Source organism: Larimichthys crocea, chromosome XV (assembly GCF_000972845.2).
Source record: "Larimichthys crocea isolate SSNF chromosome XV, L_crocea_2.0, whole genome shotgun sequence".
NCBI classification, from domain to species: Eukaryota; Metazoa; Chordata; class Actinopteri; family Sciaenidae; genus Larimichthys; species Larimichthys crocea.
This window is the reverse complement of record NC_040025.1, coordinates 7530834-7548518: the sequence shown is the minus strand read 5'-3', so window position 1 is coordinate 7548518 and position 17685 is coordinate 7530834. Positions and strand designations below refer to the sequence as shown.

Below are 17685 nucleotides of genomic sequence, written 5' to 3'. Positions count from 1 at the left end.
TTTTTTTTTTTTTTAAGATTATTTTTTTGGCCTTTTATGGTAGTACAGCTGAAGATAGACAGGAAGCAGAGAAAGGGGGAGTCACACGCAGTAAATGGCCGTCCGATGCGGGATTCGAACCGGGGCCAGATGCAGCGAGGACTATAGACTTCACACACGGGGCGGCCGCTTAACCCACTATGCTACCGACCGCCCCCCAAATATTGCTTGTTTAAACCTCATTCTGTGATATATAGGTCTGTTCAGATGGAGTAAATTCATTTGAAGGAGGAGGGTTGTAGTCGTAGTGCCAGCTGTGTGTGACTGTGTGGCAATGGCAAATTGTTAACATGGCTCAAAAAATAGGTATGAGGAACTCTTCAGGACTGGCTCTGCTACCTCGGCATGTCTTTGACTGATTTGCCAAACTGAGGGTCCGAGGCTGTCGTGTGGCTTCCGTCCTTCAGCTGGTGAGCCTCAGAAACCCGCATGGCCACGTACTCCTTAGAGCCTGCAGACAGAGGCAGAGAAAGAGCAAATGAGTGAGTCTGCATCGGTTACAAATAAAAAGGATATGTTACTGCTCTCCACTTTCTTCCTGTTGTAAGAGCGAGTGTGTGTGTATGTGCACAGTGGACAGGAGAGGTACCTGGGAGCTGTTGTGGATAACCTAGGATGGGGAATGCTATCAGTAGAGCTGCTGCTCCTCCTGCAAGGAAGCCGATCCACCAAGCCCCGACCCACAGAGGGTTCTCTGGAGTCAGCTCTGTCCTGTGACCACACACACACACACACCATCCATTATGCCACAGTCTGTCATGTTTATTCTATTATCATCGAAGCAGCAGACTCACGTCAGGTGGATTTCAGTGTAAATGTTGAGGAAGTATCCTCCCAGCAGGTAGCCTGCTGCTGGTCCCACAATGGCTGCAGTGTAGAAGACCCCTGTGGAGAGAGACACAGATCAGAGACACAGAGCCACGACACGGGTGTGTCAGAACAGTGACCGTCTGCTTCCTGTCCTACAGGTTTAAACTACCCCATTGTTCCGCTACTGTGCTCTGTGTTGTGAAAGCGTTTCCTCAAGTGCAATACACACAGTGCTCCTTGTCAGGTGACAAGGCACGGTTTTTCCACTATTCATTTTCACAGTGTCTGCTGGATGCTGAAGCTGCGTGGTGATATGAGTCTGAGACCGCTGGCACTTGATCTCTGTAAATGGTAAAGCATGAGTAGTTGGATGTGACAGTTAAAGAGAGATCCAGCAGCTTTGCTGACTACATGCATGTGTGTGTGTGTGCGTTTGTGTGTGTGTGATCCAATTGTGCGTGCTAATTACATTGCTCATTACAGAGACACATAATGCAGGTTCTTTATTTGATTCTAGAGGGAAAGTGTCACAGCAGTTACATACAGTAACTAATCCATTACATAAAACATGTTGATGAAACAATAAAAACAAAGGGAAAGAGGGAAATGATGCAACCAGTATTGTAACTTAACAAACAGGTTTTCCAAAGTCTACTGGTCATTATCCTTTGCAAAGAACTTTCCAAACAATTAACATGCAGACAGAAAAAATCAGTTTCATAGCTTCCAATAAGTTAGTTTGATATGTATCCGATAGTTTGAGAGAGAGAGAGAGACAGAGACAGAGAGAGACAGAGACAATAACATTGGCCTCAACAAACCCATTAATCAGCTAAATAAAATTTCCTGATTGTTTCACTGTGGTTAAATTCAGCACATTTTAACGTTAGCGTTATCTTCACACACTGGATCTGAGGTGATAAGTTTATCTTGACACTATGCTTCTCACAGCCTGACATGAGGTAATGACTAAGCTCATCTATCTGCAGCAAGACCGACCACTGGTGTTTTTGTATGTTTATGCGTCGGCTTGTCTTGTCTTGGCTGACTGAATATACTGTGTTGTCAAAACTCAGAAACTAAAACAATTATATTTACATATCACATGAATGAAGTTGTAATATTATGAGAAAAAAAGTGAATATATTGATGATGAGTGATACTGACACTGGCACTACCTATGCAGCAGAATTGGGTATTTTATTATACATTCCCAATTCTAATCAGAGTAAAAATCTAAATTATAACTAAAATCTTGTCAAATTATCCTAACCTAATTAGCTCCATTGGCTCTGGTTTCTTTTCCTTGCACAGCTACATACTCCACACTGTGTTTTTGCCTCAGAAGCAGATTTGGTGTGAATCTGGCCTAACAGAATGTGAGATTGATAAGGCCTACATGTCCAGGCCTGCCAGCACTACCTGCAAATCTGCATCACACTTTGTGACAGAAAGACATACACAGCACAGCATACACTCATATACTCATATAACAGCAACATGCTTTACGAATGAATTACTGATATGACTCACCAATATAAACAGGTGCATAATTGGACTTGACGTTCTCATCCAGGTATGTGACCCCTAAAGTGTAGAGGGGCGTAGCACCCACACCATGTAGAAACTGTCCCAGCATGAAGACGAAACGATAGCTGGACAATCCTCCGCCCTCCTTGTCCCGGCACGGACTGGTACGGTTCGCAGAGCACATTCCTGTTTGTTCAGGCAGACTGACCTGGTAGGGAGGTGTGGTGAAGTGAGGCAAGGCAAACACTAAAGAACCTAATGCCATGATCAGTACTCCCCATCCCAGCCAGCGAGGCTTGTGTCCTGTCCCCCCGAAGTAGCTGACGAAGGCCAGGCAGACGCAGGCGGCGATGTCATAGGAGCTGGCGATCAGGCCGGCCTGGTAGCTGCGTAGGTCAAAACGCCTCTCGATGGAGGTGACCACTGTGTTAATGAAGCCATTGATTATCATCCCCTGGAAGAAAGAGGCCATGCAAAGGAAAAAGAGCACCCAATGAGGGGTGTTGAAAACTTGGATAGCTTTGGGCGTCAGAGCCCCCCAGCCACATAGTTGATCTGAGTCAGTGGAGATCAGCTTTAGCCCCATGGGAGTCTCTGCATGGGGTTTTGGTTCCACCCCATAAAGCTGCCCTGGGAGTGTGGAAGCTCCAGTGAAAATGCATGGCCGCATGGGGCCATCAATTCCAGGGCTGCCAGGGCTTCTGGGGCCTGAGCCTACTGGACTACCTATCTGGGACTCAGGGGGACTGGGTGTGTCCAGAGAGGGACCTCCACCGAGAGGGCAATCCTGCAGGTCCAAGAGCTCCTGCTTGGAGCTGAAGGAGGCGTCGGCATTAAGCAAGACTGGCATCTCCCCTCTGAGGGGCGTGATTACAGTGTTTATAGCTCAAGGTGAATTTGTTGTGGTCAGCACTCTCTCGGACTTGTCTCTGGAATGATTTATTCTTGGCTTGTGGACTCCATGTGTCCACAGTGTTGAGTATTTGTTAAGGCTCTTCTTAAGACTGCTTCATACTGACGCTGAATAATTGCATCCTATGGAGGGCAAAGAGAGAGAGAATACATGAATCAGTACAATACTAATCACTTCTAAAAAGGTAGCTTTTAATAGTTGCATGATGCATAAACATCTTAATAAAGGACCAGGTACAATGATGAGATCCTCACATCAAAGACGTCAGAATTTTGATGTTCAATTGGCTGCTGCCTGATATGAACACACACATACACTGATATTAATGTTAAATCAGACTACAGTGAAGCCAAGAGAATGGACTGAACTTAAGTTCAGCAAGCTTCTCAAGCCCGCCCCTCCCAAAAAAAAAAACATTGTGCAGATCTAGCTCTCGTATGACAAAATTTCACTTGACTAATTAGTTCAGCTGGAGACATAGTATCCCCATTTCTACTGCAAAACACACTCATATATTAAACACATTAAGACCACTTTATGCATGCTTATTTGACTCATTGTTGCAGATTAAAGCATGGACATGGACTCATCTGCACTGTCTGCCTTCAAACTATGGTTCATTATTGCTAACATAAGTTGGTTAATTTATCTACACTGACCTTAACAGACACCAGTATGTGAGAGGGGAACAGCGTGGTAACACCTTCTTCTCTGAGACTGTTATACTTCAATAGCAATCATGTTTGTCTATGCAAATGTTCTTCTCACACAATGTTACATTAACATTTCATCGTAGTTAACTACTGTGTTTAAAGGTGACAGAAGTAGAAAAAGGAAAAAACTTCCCCATGAAATGATTTGCATGAGCAAAACATGTTAGCTGATAAACAAAGTGCAGGTGCTCAACATGTCATGTGACTGGTTACTGTTGAGAGAAACATTTCAAACAGAATAAAATACATTTCAAATCTATTTTGACACATGGAAACACTTTAAATGAACATGGTAACCCACATGATATTATGACCCAACTTACACCCTAACAAAATATTTCTATTTTATGGACATTCATCATTGTTTAAAGCATGTTACTGTACTTACAACAACAGAAAACACATTAACAGCAGGTTTAGGAAATAAAATAATATGAATAAATATCACAGTGAAAAACAATCACAAAGCTCAAAATATATACAAATAAATCAAATTACAAGTTACTCTGTTTAGTCTCCTACCTTCATTCCTGCTAATGACCAACAGGTTTTGTGGCATTAAAGAGTGTGGTGAATGAAAAACTTAGACTAGAGCTAAAGTAAACACAGAGTATCAGAGAGAGGTGTCCATGCTAGATCCTAAAACTGTCTCTCAAAGCCTCTTATAGTCCAGCGCTGAAGCCGCACATCAGCACATTCACACGCCCCTTCTGACTGTAGGCAGTCCAAATAATCCACCTGAGAGAAGAGTGATCACTGGGAGTGCACTGAGGCTTTGCTGCCTCCTACTGCAGGTGAACTGTATTGTTTATTTGGGCCTCTGTCTTTTCACACTTAACACTGCAAAGTTAGAAAAAAAAAAAAAAAAGAAACTAGATAAGACTAGTGAGCCAGGCTGGGCAGATAAAAATGCCGCCAAACCTTCTAGGAGGTAACGTGTGGAAGCATTTTGGATTCTACAAGATGGGAAATCATAGAAAAAAGGGAAGATAACAGCCTGCTGACTTTATAAAATGTGTAACATTAGCTTATAATACTGAGATGCCACAAATGAGTACATATATTAAAATGTATTTTAGGATAGGCATGCCTCCTTCTTGGAAGTTTTAATTAGTTTAGTTTAGTTACATTACTCATTACATTCTGGTACTCAGCACAGTTCTGTCAAAACTACCTTTAAACAACTCAAAAGCCTCCACAACTGACTGCAGTTTACTTATTTTGCAGCTGTGTTATTTTATTGTATGTTATTTTAATGACTTTCTTCAAAAGGTTTCTGTATCTCTATAATGAGATGTTTCTGGGAGATTTTGTTGATGACCTTTGTGGCTAAGATAAGGGTCAGATTTCTCATTATGGAAAGACTTTAGAGCGATAACTCAGCTTTAAAGTAGGAGACTAACACCACCAGGTGCCAAAACCTGCACTTCCCTAAACGGTCACTTGAGGTTGGCTGCAGGATGAATCAGTCTCCATAAGCCTCCATATTAAATTGTCCAACTTCTCAGCAGAAATAAACAGAAATAATTTATTTTTTATAGAACTCACCTGTTCAAATTATATTAAGGCTTAAAGTTAGGCCTTGATTGACAGGTAGGTGACATCATGGCTTCATTCAGCCCTCCTTAGCTCCACCAAACTCCACCTCTTTGCCCATTTTTGAATTAATGGGTAGCCAGCAGAGGCAGGACTGCCAAGATGGCAGCAACCAGAGCCACCACACTGAGCTTCAGAACGGCTCGTCTGCAATCTGTGGGTGACATCATGGAGACTATGTCCATGTTTTATACAGTTTCTGCTATTAACATGTTTTGTGCATGGCCAAGAACAGCATTGGTAACACCTGCCAAACAATGATATTGGTGCCAGAGCCCAAAGGATAGTAAAAGACAACACCGTGTTCACCTGCTCACCCTGCTGCCATCTGACAAGAGGTACAGGAGTATCCACTGCAGATTTAAGAACAGACTACATCTTGTGGAATCTCATATTTATTTATTAAGACCTATGTTCAATGCAATGCTCTCACTGCTCCTCCTTTTAATAAATATTAGCACTGGTGGTTGGTGGCACACTATCCCATCTTATTATTCTGCATGAACATCACTGAGTACTGAATACGAGGAGGTTCTGACAAGCAAACAGAAAGTAGGACTATCCAGCCATGCTGTTGTCTTTTCAGCCGATCACTCAAGAAGCCAGAGCTCAATATCCAGCCCAAATCTTAATATGTTTAACTGAAAGTCGATGGATGATCAAATGAAGTTCTTTCACATCCTGTGGTCTGATGTGAATTCGTATCAAGTACAAAGCTTTACATGGCATGAGAGGCAGGGTGAGGGGGAGTCATGGATCATTATCAGGTGATGATGAGATGACCAGAGGTGGGAGTGTCTTGGAAGTTGAACCAGGGCACTGTTAACAATGAGGTGAGCTGAGGTAAATCCCTTCTGTCCCACTGTTTGTTTTTCTATCCCTGACTGCTTCTGAATCAAACAAAGCCAGAAATGGAAAGTTCTCACGGGTTATTTTTGTCTTATTTCATTCCTATCTAATTCTCTATCTTGCCTTTTCATTTCTATTTTCAAAGTGAGATCAGAGCAATGAGTTGTAATATTAATAAGCAATGGGTTCTGCCCTACCTACTGGGTCCTTCATCTTCACAGCAGAAACGTATTTGCTTTGGACTGGAGATTGTCTTCCTCTGTGGTAAACAAAGGCTTTTGAAGTATCAAGAGGAAGCCTCCCATGTGGTTATTACACATCTAAGAAGCAACAGACTTAAATGAAGTCTCAAACTGAACTGTCATTCTCGCTCAAAAACACTGATGTTCAAACACACGGCTATGCCACTACAATCAAGTCACTGGAAAGAAAACAATATTTACTGTGGCAGAATATTGTTTTGTTGAAACTGTAGTATTGAGCATTATGTGAGAGTGGAGCTGTGGTTCAATGAGTCAACTGTGACAACCTTGTTTGAACCGAGTGCTGGTCTAATTCCAGGAACTCTTTGAACCTTGCAGTAGAAAAGCGAACACTAGGGATGTAACGATGCATCGTGACATGATTAAAAATCGGTACAAATGCGTGACGACTCGCACCGGTTGACAGAAAAAATGAGTCGTGATTCTTCGCGAATGCAAAAGAAGTAGGATATGTTCTTTTTCTTCTTTTTAAAATTAGAAATAGGTTACGTTATCTTAAAAATAAAGTCACTGGTTGGTGATTCATTTGTTCAGCGTCAGACGTCAAGTCACGTGACTTACGTCACTACGTAGGTACGGAGCACAGAACGAGGGAAGACATGGCGACGGTAGAAATCAGCTTTCAGAAATCACCTGTGTGGCAACATTTTGGATTCACTATATACACAAATACAACCAGTGAGAAACGGACAGACAAAAACAGCATGTAAATATTGCAAGAGACTGCAAATATATAGCGGCAACATGAGCAACATGCAGCAGCATATTAGCCGCCACCACAGTGAGAAGCAAAGTAATGTTACGCCACCTCATAAGCAAAAACTGCACATTACACCAGTTAACACCAGTTTACTTGTGAGATTGTTTCTAAAGAAAGGAGATATTTGTCATGTGTGTTGTTGTTTAAGATGACCATGTAAGTTGCACTTTTTATAAGAGAACACAAACTGTTTGAGAGTTTCTGTAAAGAAAGCACTTAAAAAAAAATTCCTACAAATAAAAATATCATTTTATTTGGTCATAATTTGTACTATTTGATCATTGTTTGTAGGAGAGAAAATAATTACAGCCTTGATAGCAGCCTGAAAGCTCCTCATCTTTTTTTCCTTTACTGCAGGAATATATGGTCAGCTTCATTCATTTCAGTGTGGGCTTGTGATGTTGGATTTCTGACTAATTTTCTACCATTTTATCCATTCATTGATATAGAGACTACATAGAAGCTTGAATTCCAGAACAGTCGTTCCCACCTTGTGAGTCATGACCCCCATGTGGGGTTGCCAAATCTACAATAGAGGGATAAGAAAACCTTTTATAAAAAGAACTTAGACCTATAACTCAGCTTTGACTAAACAGACAAGTCTTGCATTAGAAAAATAGAAGTGTAATTTAATGCAGTTAAAGCAACCAACCCTCTATGATGAAATATTCAGAGAAAATAATTTGCTTAATTTCTCCTTGAATTACACAAACTTTGTGCAGTTATTTGGGTTAATTGTACATTTGAACAGTTGTTCCATACTGTCATTGTTGCACATGAATATAGTAGACGGGGGTTGTCAGTTTACTGAAGCACTTGACCTCACTCAAACTAGAGAAAAAGTTTTACTGTTTCTGGATGGGCCTGTGCATTTCTGGACTGCCTCAGTTCACACAAAGGACCCACAAACTTTACATCATCCCCATCTGCTCTATATATGAACATTGTAGTATTGTAGTTTTTCATACCACCTGTTTCCATGACTACTGGTGTCTCTGGTTTAGCCAGTACTGTCACACTGCTTCATAACTTCCTCCCATTGCAATACACGGTGCATCTGCTGTTTTTCTAGTTATTCCCTCTTAGATCCTTTATTTCCCCAGGTCTTACAGACCAAACTTAACATGCTGCTCTTGTGTTTGCTTCATCTGCCCTTTCTTTCCTTGAAGTCACAGTGATTCGTGGCTGGAATATATGAAATGAAGTTGACACAACAAAATGACACATGTAAGTTTATAAGAAGCAGTTCATGAGATAATGTTAGAGGAGGGAAGACTTTCTGTGTTGTGTTTGTCAGCTTCACCAAAGGGATGATCCAACACCAGTGTCAGTACCATGACATGAACTTGTGCACTTGGGCTCCCATGATATCTGCACAAACCTTTGTGACAATCCATCCAAGAGTTACATGATATAATACATCTGTTGCTGTTCTATCCAGCTCCAGTCCTCACAACAATTGTCGCCCATCTTCTAGTAGTCAGGGTAATTCAACCCTCCAGGGCCCCAGTGTTACTGTGGGGAACTAATGGGATGGGACAAAGTAGGCACTGACCCAATAATGGTCTTCTGCTTGGCTGCAGTTTAGAGAGCAAACATCAACTAGTCCCACAGGCAACAGACAGCACTGCTATTTTACCCCTCACCTCTATGGCAATGAAGCATCTCTATCATCTTCTCTGCATGTGAACATGCACCTGGACAAGAAAAGGAGCTATGTGAGATTGCTGTTCATTGACTACAGTTCAACAATTAACACTATAGTTCCCTCAAGGCTGGTCACAAAACTCAAGGACCTGGGATGAAACACCTCACTGTGCATGTGGATCCTTGACTTCCTCATGAACAGACCCAAGGTGGCAAGGGTGGGCGGACACACGATTGTGAAGCCATTTTTGACTCCAACATCATTGTCATGTCTGCTGGTAGGCCTGTTCACTCACAACAATAAAAAAAAGTCCTGTCAGAAGGAAGTAGAAAACCTGAACCACTGGTATGAAGACAACAACTTCCCCGAAACATCAGCACAATTAAATGGCAGAATCCCACTCCATCATGTGCCGATGCTGTTTTGGTAAGTTCTCTAAATGAACATATGATGGATTAACTTCCCTGTTTTATGCGCTTCTGTAGTTAATTTGTTTCCATTTTCTCTGTTGCTATGATTGGAAGTTTGCACATAGTGTTTTATCTTGAAAATCTCAATGCCGTTTGTGTGTGACTTCCAGTCAACTCGATCTGCTTTGTGCTTATTTACACGGCTGCTCACAGCATTTATCAAAAATATATCAACTGTGTCCACGGAGCAAAGTGGAGCGCTGCTTCTGGGACATTTCTGGTGGGGTTACAAACATTGACTAGAAACACTGACTAGAAAACATTGACGCTGCAGGGCATATGCAACACTTTGCATCCATGCCTGGTGGAATTTAGCTTTAAGAGGGATGATAGTGGTCTTTGGGAAGAAGCAGAGGAGAAACTATGACCCTTAATTTCAACGGGTACTTAGAGAGAGTGGAAAGCTTCAAGTACCTTTGTACCTTGGTGTCCACATCACTGAAGGCCTGACTCTATTTACTTACTAATAAGGTTTTTTGTCTCTTGATTTATGGCTCACCACATCAGATTGTCTGGTTCAATAGTCCTCTGAAGCTGGTAGCTTTGCTATGTCCTTACTGTATGTTCCAAACTCTTAGAGCAAACCAATTCACTATCATCTAATCTAACTAATTTTTACCTGTTGTGATCCACCTCCACCACTCCTCTGTTCCAAGGCATCCCCCAGGATTCAGTGCTTGGTCCTCTCGTCTTCATCCACTACATGCTTCCATTGGCAACATCATTTGACATCCAACACTACATCTCCACCAAATCGATCGCCATGCATGCCAACTTCCTCAAACTCAACTGTGACAAATCAGACGTGATTATCATCTGCCCCAAATCCCTCACCAAAACCACTCACAGTTTCACCACTGACACCTCCACCGTGTCTCTGTCCCATCACAGTAGTTGACAATAACATCTCCTTTCAACATCACATAAACCAAATCACCAGAACTCTCTTATTTCACCTTAAGAACATTGCCCGACTCCGCCCATCACCTCCAGAATCAACTACTTCAACAGCATCTGCCAAGGTACACCATTCAATACTTGTAAACTCCAGTACATCCAAAACCCCGCTGCTCGTCTGCACACCCATACCCGCAATCATGACCACATTACTCGTCATCCAGAACCTCCACTGGCTCCCAGTCCCACAGCACCTCCACTTCAAAATCCTCCTCCTCACACACAAAGCCCTCCATAACCAGGCCCTACCTAACTCACTTGCTCCATCGCCACAATCCATCCTGCAGCCTCCGTTCCTGTGATGCTAACCCCCTGACTCCACCACCCAGGACCAAGCACCGAACCTGGGGCCTTGACAGAGGGTTCTCTGTAGCTCCCCGCTCCCTCTGGAACTCTCTCCCCAAACACATCCGTGACTGTACTGACCTTCCAACACTTCCAACATTCAAATCTCTGACAATAACACACCTTTTGTTTTATGTTTTGCTGCTTTGATGTTTTTGATGTAAAATGTCTTTGAGTATCCAAAAAAAAAAACATATAGATAACATTTATTATTATTATTATTATTATTATTATTATTATTATTATTATTATATATAATTATATTTTCTAAATTATAATATAATTAAAAAAAATACACAGTCCATCAGATTCTGTACTTGTTTAATAATTTGAAGGGAGGATGTGGGGGAGTCAGTAAAGAAAACATTTCCAGGAACTTGACTTTTTAAAAAAAATGCTACTGTTTGTCATTACGAAACTGAAGTTTCTATATCTATTCAGTGAGTCACAAGTGGTGTGCGAGCTGACACTGAAACCAACCTCAAGTAAGCTGAAATGAGGAACTGTGCTCAAATTATTATTATTATTATCACAGTAGATGTAGGAGAGTCGGGCATCATTCATTAACGGAAACTCAGAGATTTCTTCACAACCAGAATGTCTAAATTCTGTTCCAGAAATAAAACAACTTCTGCTTTGCTGCATGTCATTCCCCCATCTCTTTCCCTACATTCCTGTCACTCTTCAGCTGTCTCTGTCAAATAAAAGCTTAAAAAAGGCAAAAAAAAGAAGAAGAAATAAAACAATTTTATTTAAAATCCCATTGATATTTTCAATTTACCCATAACTACAAATTCAGCTGGAACAGAGCCAGTATGCCATATATTTGATCAGGAATGTATAATATTGTTTATTTAATGTGTGAGACCCTGGAACGTCTCAGCAGCGTCCCAGCAGCGACTCTCTGCGCTGCACAACTTCACATCAACGTTACGTCATGACCCGTGGCACCAGGTGAGCAGTCCATCGATCAAAGGGTCTCAACATGAACGATGAGAGACTAATTGTGGAACAACACACAATCATTTATAACACAACAGATCATTTTTATAATCTCTTCCACATCGGAGAAGCAAAGTCAGCTGTTTCTTGTTGTTGTTTCCTTTATACACAGTTTATTGTGGGGTCTCACGTACGTTCAGGATTCTCGCGTGATCTTGCATGAATACGGCTGGCTGGCTACGCTGCCGTCACGCTGCCGCCACATGCCCGGTGTGAATTGACGCCGGGCAGAGGTCGGAGCCCCTGTGTGAGTCCCCCGTAAAAAAGGACAGGACAGAGAAGAGTGAAAGGTGTAGAAGTTTTGGGTGTATGATTTTGTGCCAGAGGGTTTTGAATTGTTCATACAGTCCCTGATTAGTTAGTCAGAAGAAGAAATAACTGTTGCCTATCCTAGACAGCCATGAGTAGCTGACAGCAGAAAAAACACAATGCAGATAAAGACTAATGCTGTTAACATATTATAGGTGATTTTATGGCTTAAATAACTCAGCTGCCACTTTAGTGCACAACACTACATTGGAGGATTGGTGAGTCAGTTATCCTTCTCTGGCCCCATCTGCTTCTGTGAACTGGGTCAGACAATCTCTTCAAATTAAACTGGATTAGTTCTGCATAATGCTTATCACCACGGTGACAGAACGGTGCTGTCATTAAAAAAAAATCGGATGTTCCACATTAGATACATACTGTGATTTTTATATTGTGCAATACTCTGATTCAAATCAGTGCAGTAAAACACCTTTGTTGACAGATGAAACACTGCCACATGCATCAGTCAGCATCAGTTAACAGTTTGTTGCAGCTATGTTAAGATGTAAGAAAACAGAGAGGTGAAGTCGGGGCCTATGACTGATCTGTCTCTAATGGGAAATGCTGAGTCATTGTTCCGACAGCCCTCACACAGACACAGACTTTATAGTGGAGCAGCGGTTCGATCCCCGGCTCCTCCAGTCTGCATGTCAAAGTGTCCTTGGGCAATATACTAAACCCCAAATTGCTTCTGAAGGCTGTGCCATCGGTGTTTGAATGTGTATGAATGGTTAGCTCTTCAAACTGATGAGTTGGCACCTTACATGGCAGCCAATGCCATCAGTGTATTAATATGTGTGAATGAGATATGTAGTGTAAAAGAGCTTTGAGTGGTCGGAAGACTAGAAAGAGATATATCCTGTGAAAGCACTACAGTTGGTCATACACTCACACCCATTCTTATAAATCCCTCACAATTACGCACAACAGTCACATGATGAGCACCAATGACTTGCCTTTATCACCATTCCTATCTGGCAGCTGCCTCTGTGCCCCACCCCAAACACATACGTGCTGGAAGAATGCTGCAGCATTTAGATACTTAAGAGAAATAGTTTGATATTTCAGGAAAAGATGAGAGGATTGATTGATACCGCTCATATTGTCCATTAAATGTGAAAATGCATGAGACAGTTAGCTTAGTTTGCCATCTGTCCAGAAGTAACAAACCATCTTTCCACCTCTGTTGCTGGGAAATGAACCCTATGCAGAAGTACTAAAACTGTAATTCCTCAAGCAATCTCCATAAGTCCCCATGTTACAATATCCAACTTCACAGCAGACAGGCTGGTACAAAAAACTGTTTTGGTCTCTATAGCTAATTTCCACGTTCAGGACAACTGCACTGGGGGTGAATTTATATACAACTCACCTGTTCAGTAGACAATAAAGCATCAAGTCGTGCATAATTAAGAGCATGGTCACTTTGATTGACAGGTAAGTACCATTACAGATGGCTTATTTGAGTACTCAGGCGTCATTCAGCTCGCCTCAGGTCTACCAATGATCCATGTCTTGGCTGATATTTAGATTTACAAGGGAGGCGGCCGGCACACTTTGGAAACCCATGGGTGACGTCACTCATGCTCTGTCCATTCTTTATACTGTCACTGGTTTCAGCAGATGCAGCAGAGATATCAGAAAGTGATGGACAAAGAATATGAATGAGTGGTCGGGTGTACATCTTCTTCCTCAGCACTGTGAACTTACAAGCTCTAGCACTATTAGTAGACTGGGACAGAAGTAATAATGTATTAAAGTGACCATCTTCATGTGCAATAGTTCAAAGTTAACCCACTAAATGTAGTCTTTTTTTTTACACCAGTAACCTTGTGACACTGTAACAACTGTCACTAACTACCCTGGGGCCTTGTGGTACATGGTTGCTGAGCAGAGATGTTGTCACACTATGTGTATGTGTGTGGCTACATAATGGTTATAAATCAATGGCTAATAAATAACGTGTAAAGCTCAGAGAACATTATGTACTGAATGTCTCGAGGAAACAAAAAGGCAAACGCAATATAGACTGCGACACCACGTGTACATGGTAACAGATTGATATAAAATATGAAGGAGGTCAAAAAGAAACAGAATATTTTCAGTCATAGTTGTTGGTCATGTTGTAGCTGAATGTGTTGAATGTGAAGCAGAAGTGAATGTTCTGTTTGTATTAGCAGTAACCTCAGAGAGCTCGTATGCATTAGAACAAACAGTGAGGCTGATATCACTGAGATAAAACAGTAGAGCACCTTTGTGTGCAGGTGGGTAACTTGATTCTAGCACTGGAATGCCAGATAAGATTAAATGACTGTTGCTGAAAACAGGCTGACTGTAGAGAAGACAACCAACAGGGTTAGGGTTAGGGTTTGCTAAAAGCCAAACAACAGCAGACCCAGCAGCAGCTAATATTACCGACTAGTCCAACAGCAGTCAGCCCAGCTCTGCGTCTGTCTTTCAGCCTTTTATTTCACCAAGCTCTCACCAACCACTAAAAGTCAGTCCCACGTTTACTCTCGTCTCTTGACTCACTCTCTCCTTTTCTCTTCTCAACTTCCCTAACCAACATCCTCTTCTGGGTGAGAAACTGGACTCCACAGAGGAGGTGGGTGAGAGGAGGATGTTAGCCGAGCTCACATCCATCATGGACAACACCTCTCACCCCCTACATGACACTGTGGGGTCTCTGAGCAGCTCCTTCAGCAGCAGACTGCTACACCAACGGTGTAAGAAGGAGAGGTTCACAGGTCCTTCATCCCTGCTGCTGTCAGACTGTACAACACCTGCACCACCTGATTGTTGTCATCTCCTGTTCATGTTCATTGCAATTTTTGTTTTCTATTTTATTCCATTTATACCTTGCAGTTCTTATTTATATCATGGTCACTTACTTTTGTAATGCTATTTATATTATGGTCACGTCTTTGCAAGATCACTTACACTATGGTGACTACAATACTCTTTATATATCATGCCACACTTATCCTCAGTGCTTGTCTGTTTTTGAAGGTTGATTACTTTTTCGTGGTCATTGTGTAGTTTAGATATTTCTGTCTGTTTATTGTGTCTCTTTTTTGTTTTGGCCTCCTCTACTTTTGTTCCTATATCTTGCTGCTGTCACAAGTGAATTTCCCCACGGTGGGATGAATAAAGTATATCTAATCTAACAGTCATTTAAATATTGGGTAGTATTATTATTCATAACAAACATGTCACATCAAAATCATTCTTTCTTCACTGTACTAATGTTGTTCTATATCAATAACAGTGATCATATTGAATACTTAATTAATAGGATTCATAAATCTAACAAATATATCTACCTATTCTGAATATAAATCCTTAGGGTTATTATGATTGTTCCTCATTTCGCAGTTTGGGAATCCCCAAATCCCCCCTCTGGGATCACACCGGCCCATAACGCATGCTCAGTGCGCAGGTGAGGGTGTGTGACTGTAGCAGCAGTCAAGACTGATCTGACAGGGAACAAAGCAACATTGCAGGCGACGCGTAAGAAACCACAAATGCCGCTTTTGGCTCCTGTCAGAGGTTCACACATGATCTCAGAAAGATGATGCAACACAAAGAGACTAATGCAAGATGAGTGCTGCTGGCTGAGGACAAAGATACTCAGCAGAGTGTCTGCTGAAGATGGAGGGGAAACATGATCACATCATTAGGGTATGTTTCCACAGAGTATCCCCTCCCATGGAAACCACATCCTTTGGGGACCCCCTCCTCTGACACACAGGGAGGGATGCTGTATATCTGACGAGCAAACAAATCAAAGGCACGTGGCAGACACAATGAAACCAAATGATACCTTTGGTTTCCGCCCATTATTGTCTATGCATGTATTTTCATAGAGGTGACTGCACTGAACATATGGACCCATTATCCACAATAATCGTGACACAGGCCTGCTGTAGCTTTTATTTTGAATTGGATGATACTGCGGACTCTCCATCAGTTGCAGTCCACAGCGCAGTGTGCATGACAGAACGTGGATTAGAGAGAGAGAGAGCACCGTGTGAAGGATTACTGCAACCAGATGCTGCCATGATGAACAGACCTTTTGTTTATTCTGAAGCAGCGTGCACATGATGAAGAGGAGCAGCGTCTCTGTGATCCGCCCCTGATCCGTAAACATGCTACACTGTAAATATATTTCAGGCAACCATAACAGCTTTGGACAAGTGGGTATGGACATCCATGCTGCTGATGCTGAGCAGCATCCGTGACCAGGAACACCCAGAGTAACACGTGAAGGAAACAGGCTTACCTTCAAAAACACGTTTATTAGTCCGCTTCTTCTCTCATCATGTCCCGTCATCCGTGCTGTGTGGTGCGGAAAAGGCTGCACGTGTGTTAGAAATAATTGTACCGCTCCTGGTTAGCGCCCTTCTTTTATGGAGCGAGCGCTTTGGAACGGCTGTATGCGCGCTTCGGTATGGAGGGTGAATAGTGCCGCCACAGACAGGGAGGCGCACACTATATGAACAAAAAATAAATAAATAAATAAAAAGAAAGAAAGTAAGAAAGAAAGAATCAATAATAATTTTAATAGCAATTTTTATAGAATTGATTTTGTAAGTCTCTGATGGTTTCACATCTCTTCGCTATACTCTCAGTTTCTCTCCACAGATTCTAGTGGTAGCAGCATGAGCTGCATCAGTTTTTTATCCAGCTATCTTGACTGTCTTCACCCATGTTGAGCTACTTTTGCAAATAATGGATTGGATTTAAAGAATACTGCTGTCCTCAGTGTTCTGAAGCAAGCTCAAACAGTCGTTTTACGGCTGGACTTTTATTTAAATGACTGTGATGACCAGGGCCGGTTTTAGCTATGGGCAATGTGGGCGACCGCCCAGGGCACAGTCTCCGTAAGATGTGCACGAGCACCCGAAAAAAAGAAAAAAAAACTTGCCAATTTTCTATACCGCTCATCAAGTTAGCGGAGTGGGCGCCCCCCGAGGGGGAGATCACTTGGTTGGCAAGGGGGGCGGGGGATAGACCGATCCCAGGCGGCAATCTACGTGAGGGCGCGCGACATCTTCAGCACCTATACCAGATAAAGCTGCTTTTAGTGTTAATCAGGCCACTAACAGAGCTTTAAACATACACTGAACACTGACGTATCTTATGCAGTGAGTGTAATATGGTAATAAAGTTTGCATTTATCACAGCAACTTGAAAAAACAAAAAATATGTACAAAACCAAAAATAATAACTAAACTGTTAACTAGGTTGAAACTCATTATAATAACGCAAATGACATTAACTAACTGTCACGTGAACATAGCTACACCTAAAACACTTTTACCTGTTTTGTTACAACCTACACTGCAACCATACATAGATTAGATCACAAATTAACCTAAATAACTCCTAAACTAACTTCTCTTTACCCCAAAACACTTGGACTAATCCAGTGACATCACTTATTATGTCAGCCAGGGTATTAGTGGTTGGGACACATGC

At 42.0% G+C, this 17685-nt stretch overlaps 1 protein-coding gene across 4 annotated transcripts in view; it reads right to left on the bottom strand.

The window, feature by feature from the left end:
• slco4a1 (solute carrier organic anion transporter family, member 4A1) overlaps positions 1-16830 on the bottom strand; it is a 27111-nt gene extending 10281 nt beyond the window's left edge. The window contains exons 1-6 of one of the 4 annotated variants that reach the window (XM_019257019.2): positions 4528-4656; positions 3547-3586; positions 2383-3414; positions 834-924; positions 629-750; positions 379-490 (exon numbers count right to left, since the gene is read on the bottom strand). In XM_019257019.2, coding sequence (XP_019112564.2) covers positions 379-490; positions 629-750; positions 834-924; positions 2383-3229 — 1172 coding nt within the window. In that variant the 5' untranslated portion in view covers positions 3230-3414; positions 3547-3586; positions 4528-4656. Of the gene's footprint in view, positions 1-378; positions 491-628; positions 751-833; positions 925-2382; positions 3415-3546; positions 3587-4527; positions 4659-5553; positions 5589-16486 lie in introns of those variants that run through there. The other 3 variants (XM_019257016.2, XM_019257020.2, XM_019257017.2) reach the window with 3 other exon arrangements.
• Between the last annotated feature and the right edge of the window lie 855 nt (positions 16831-17685).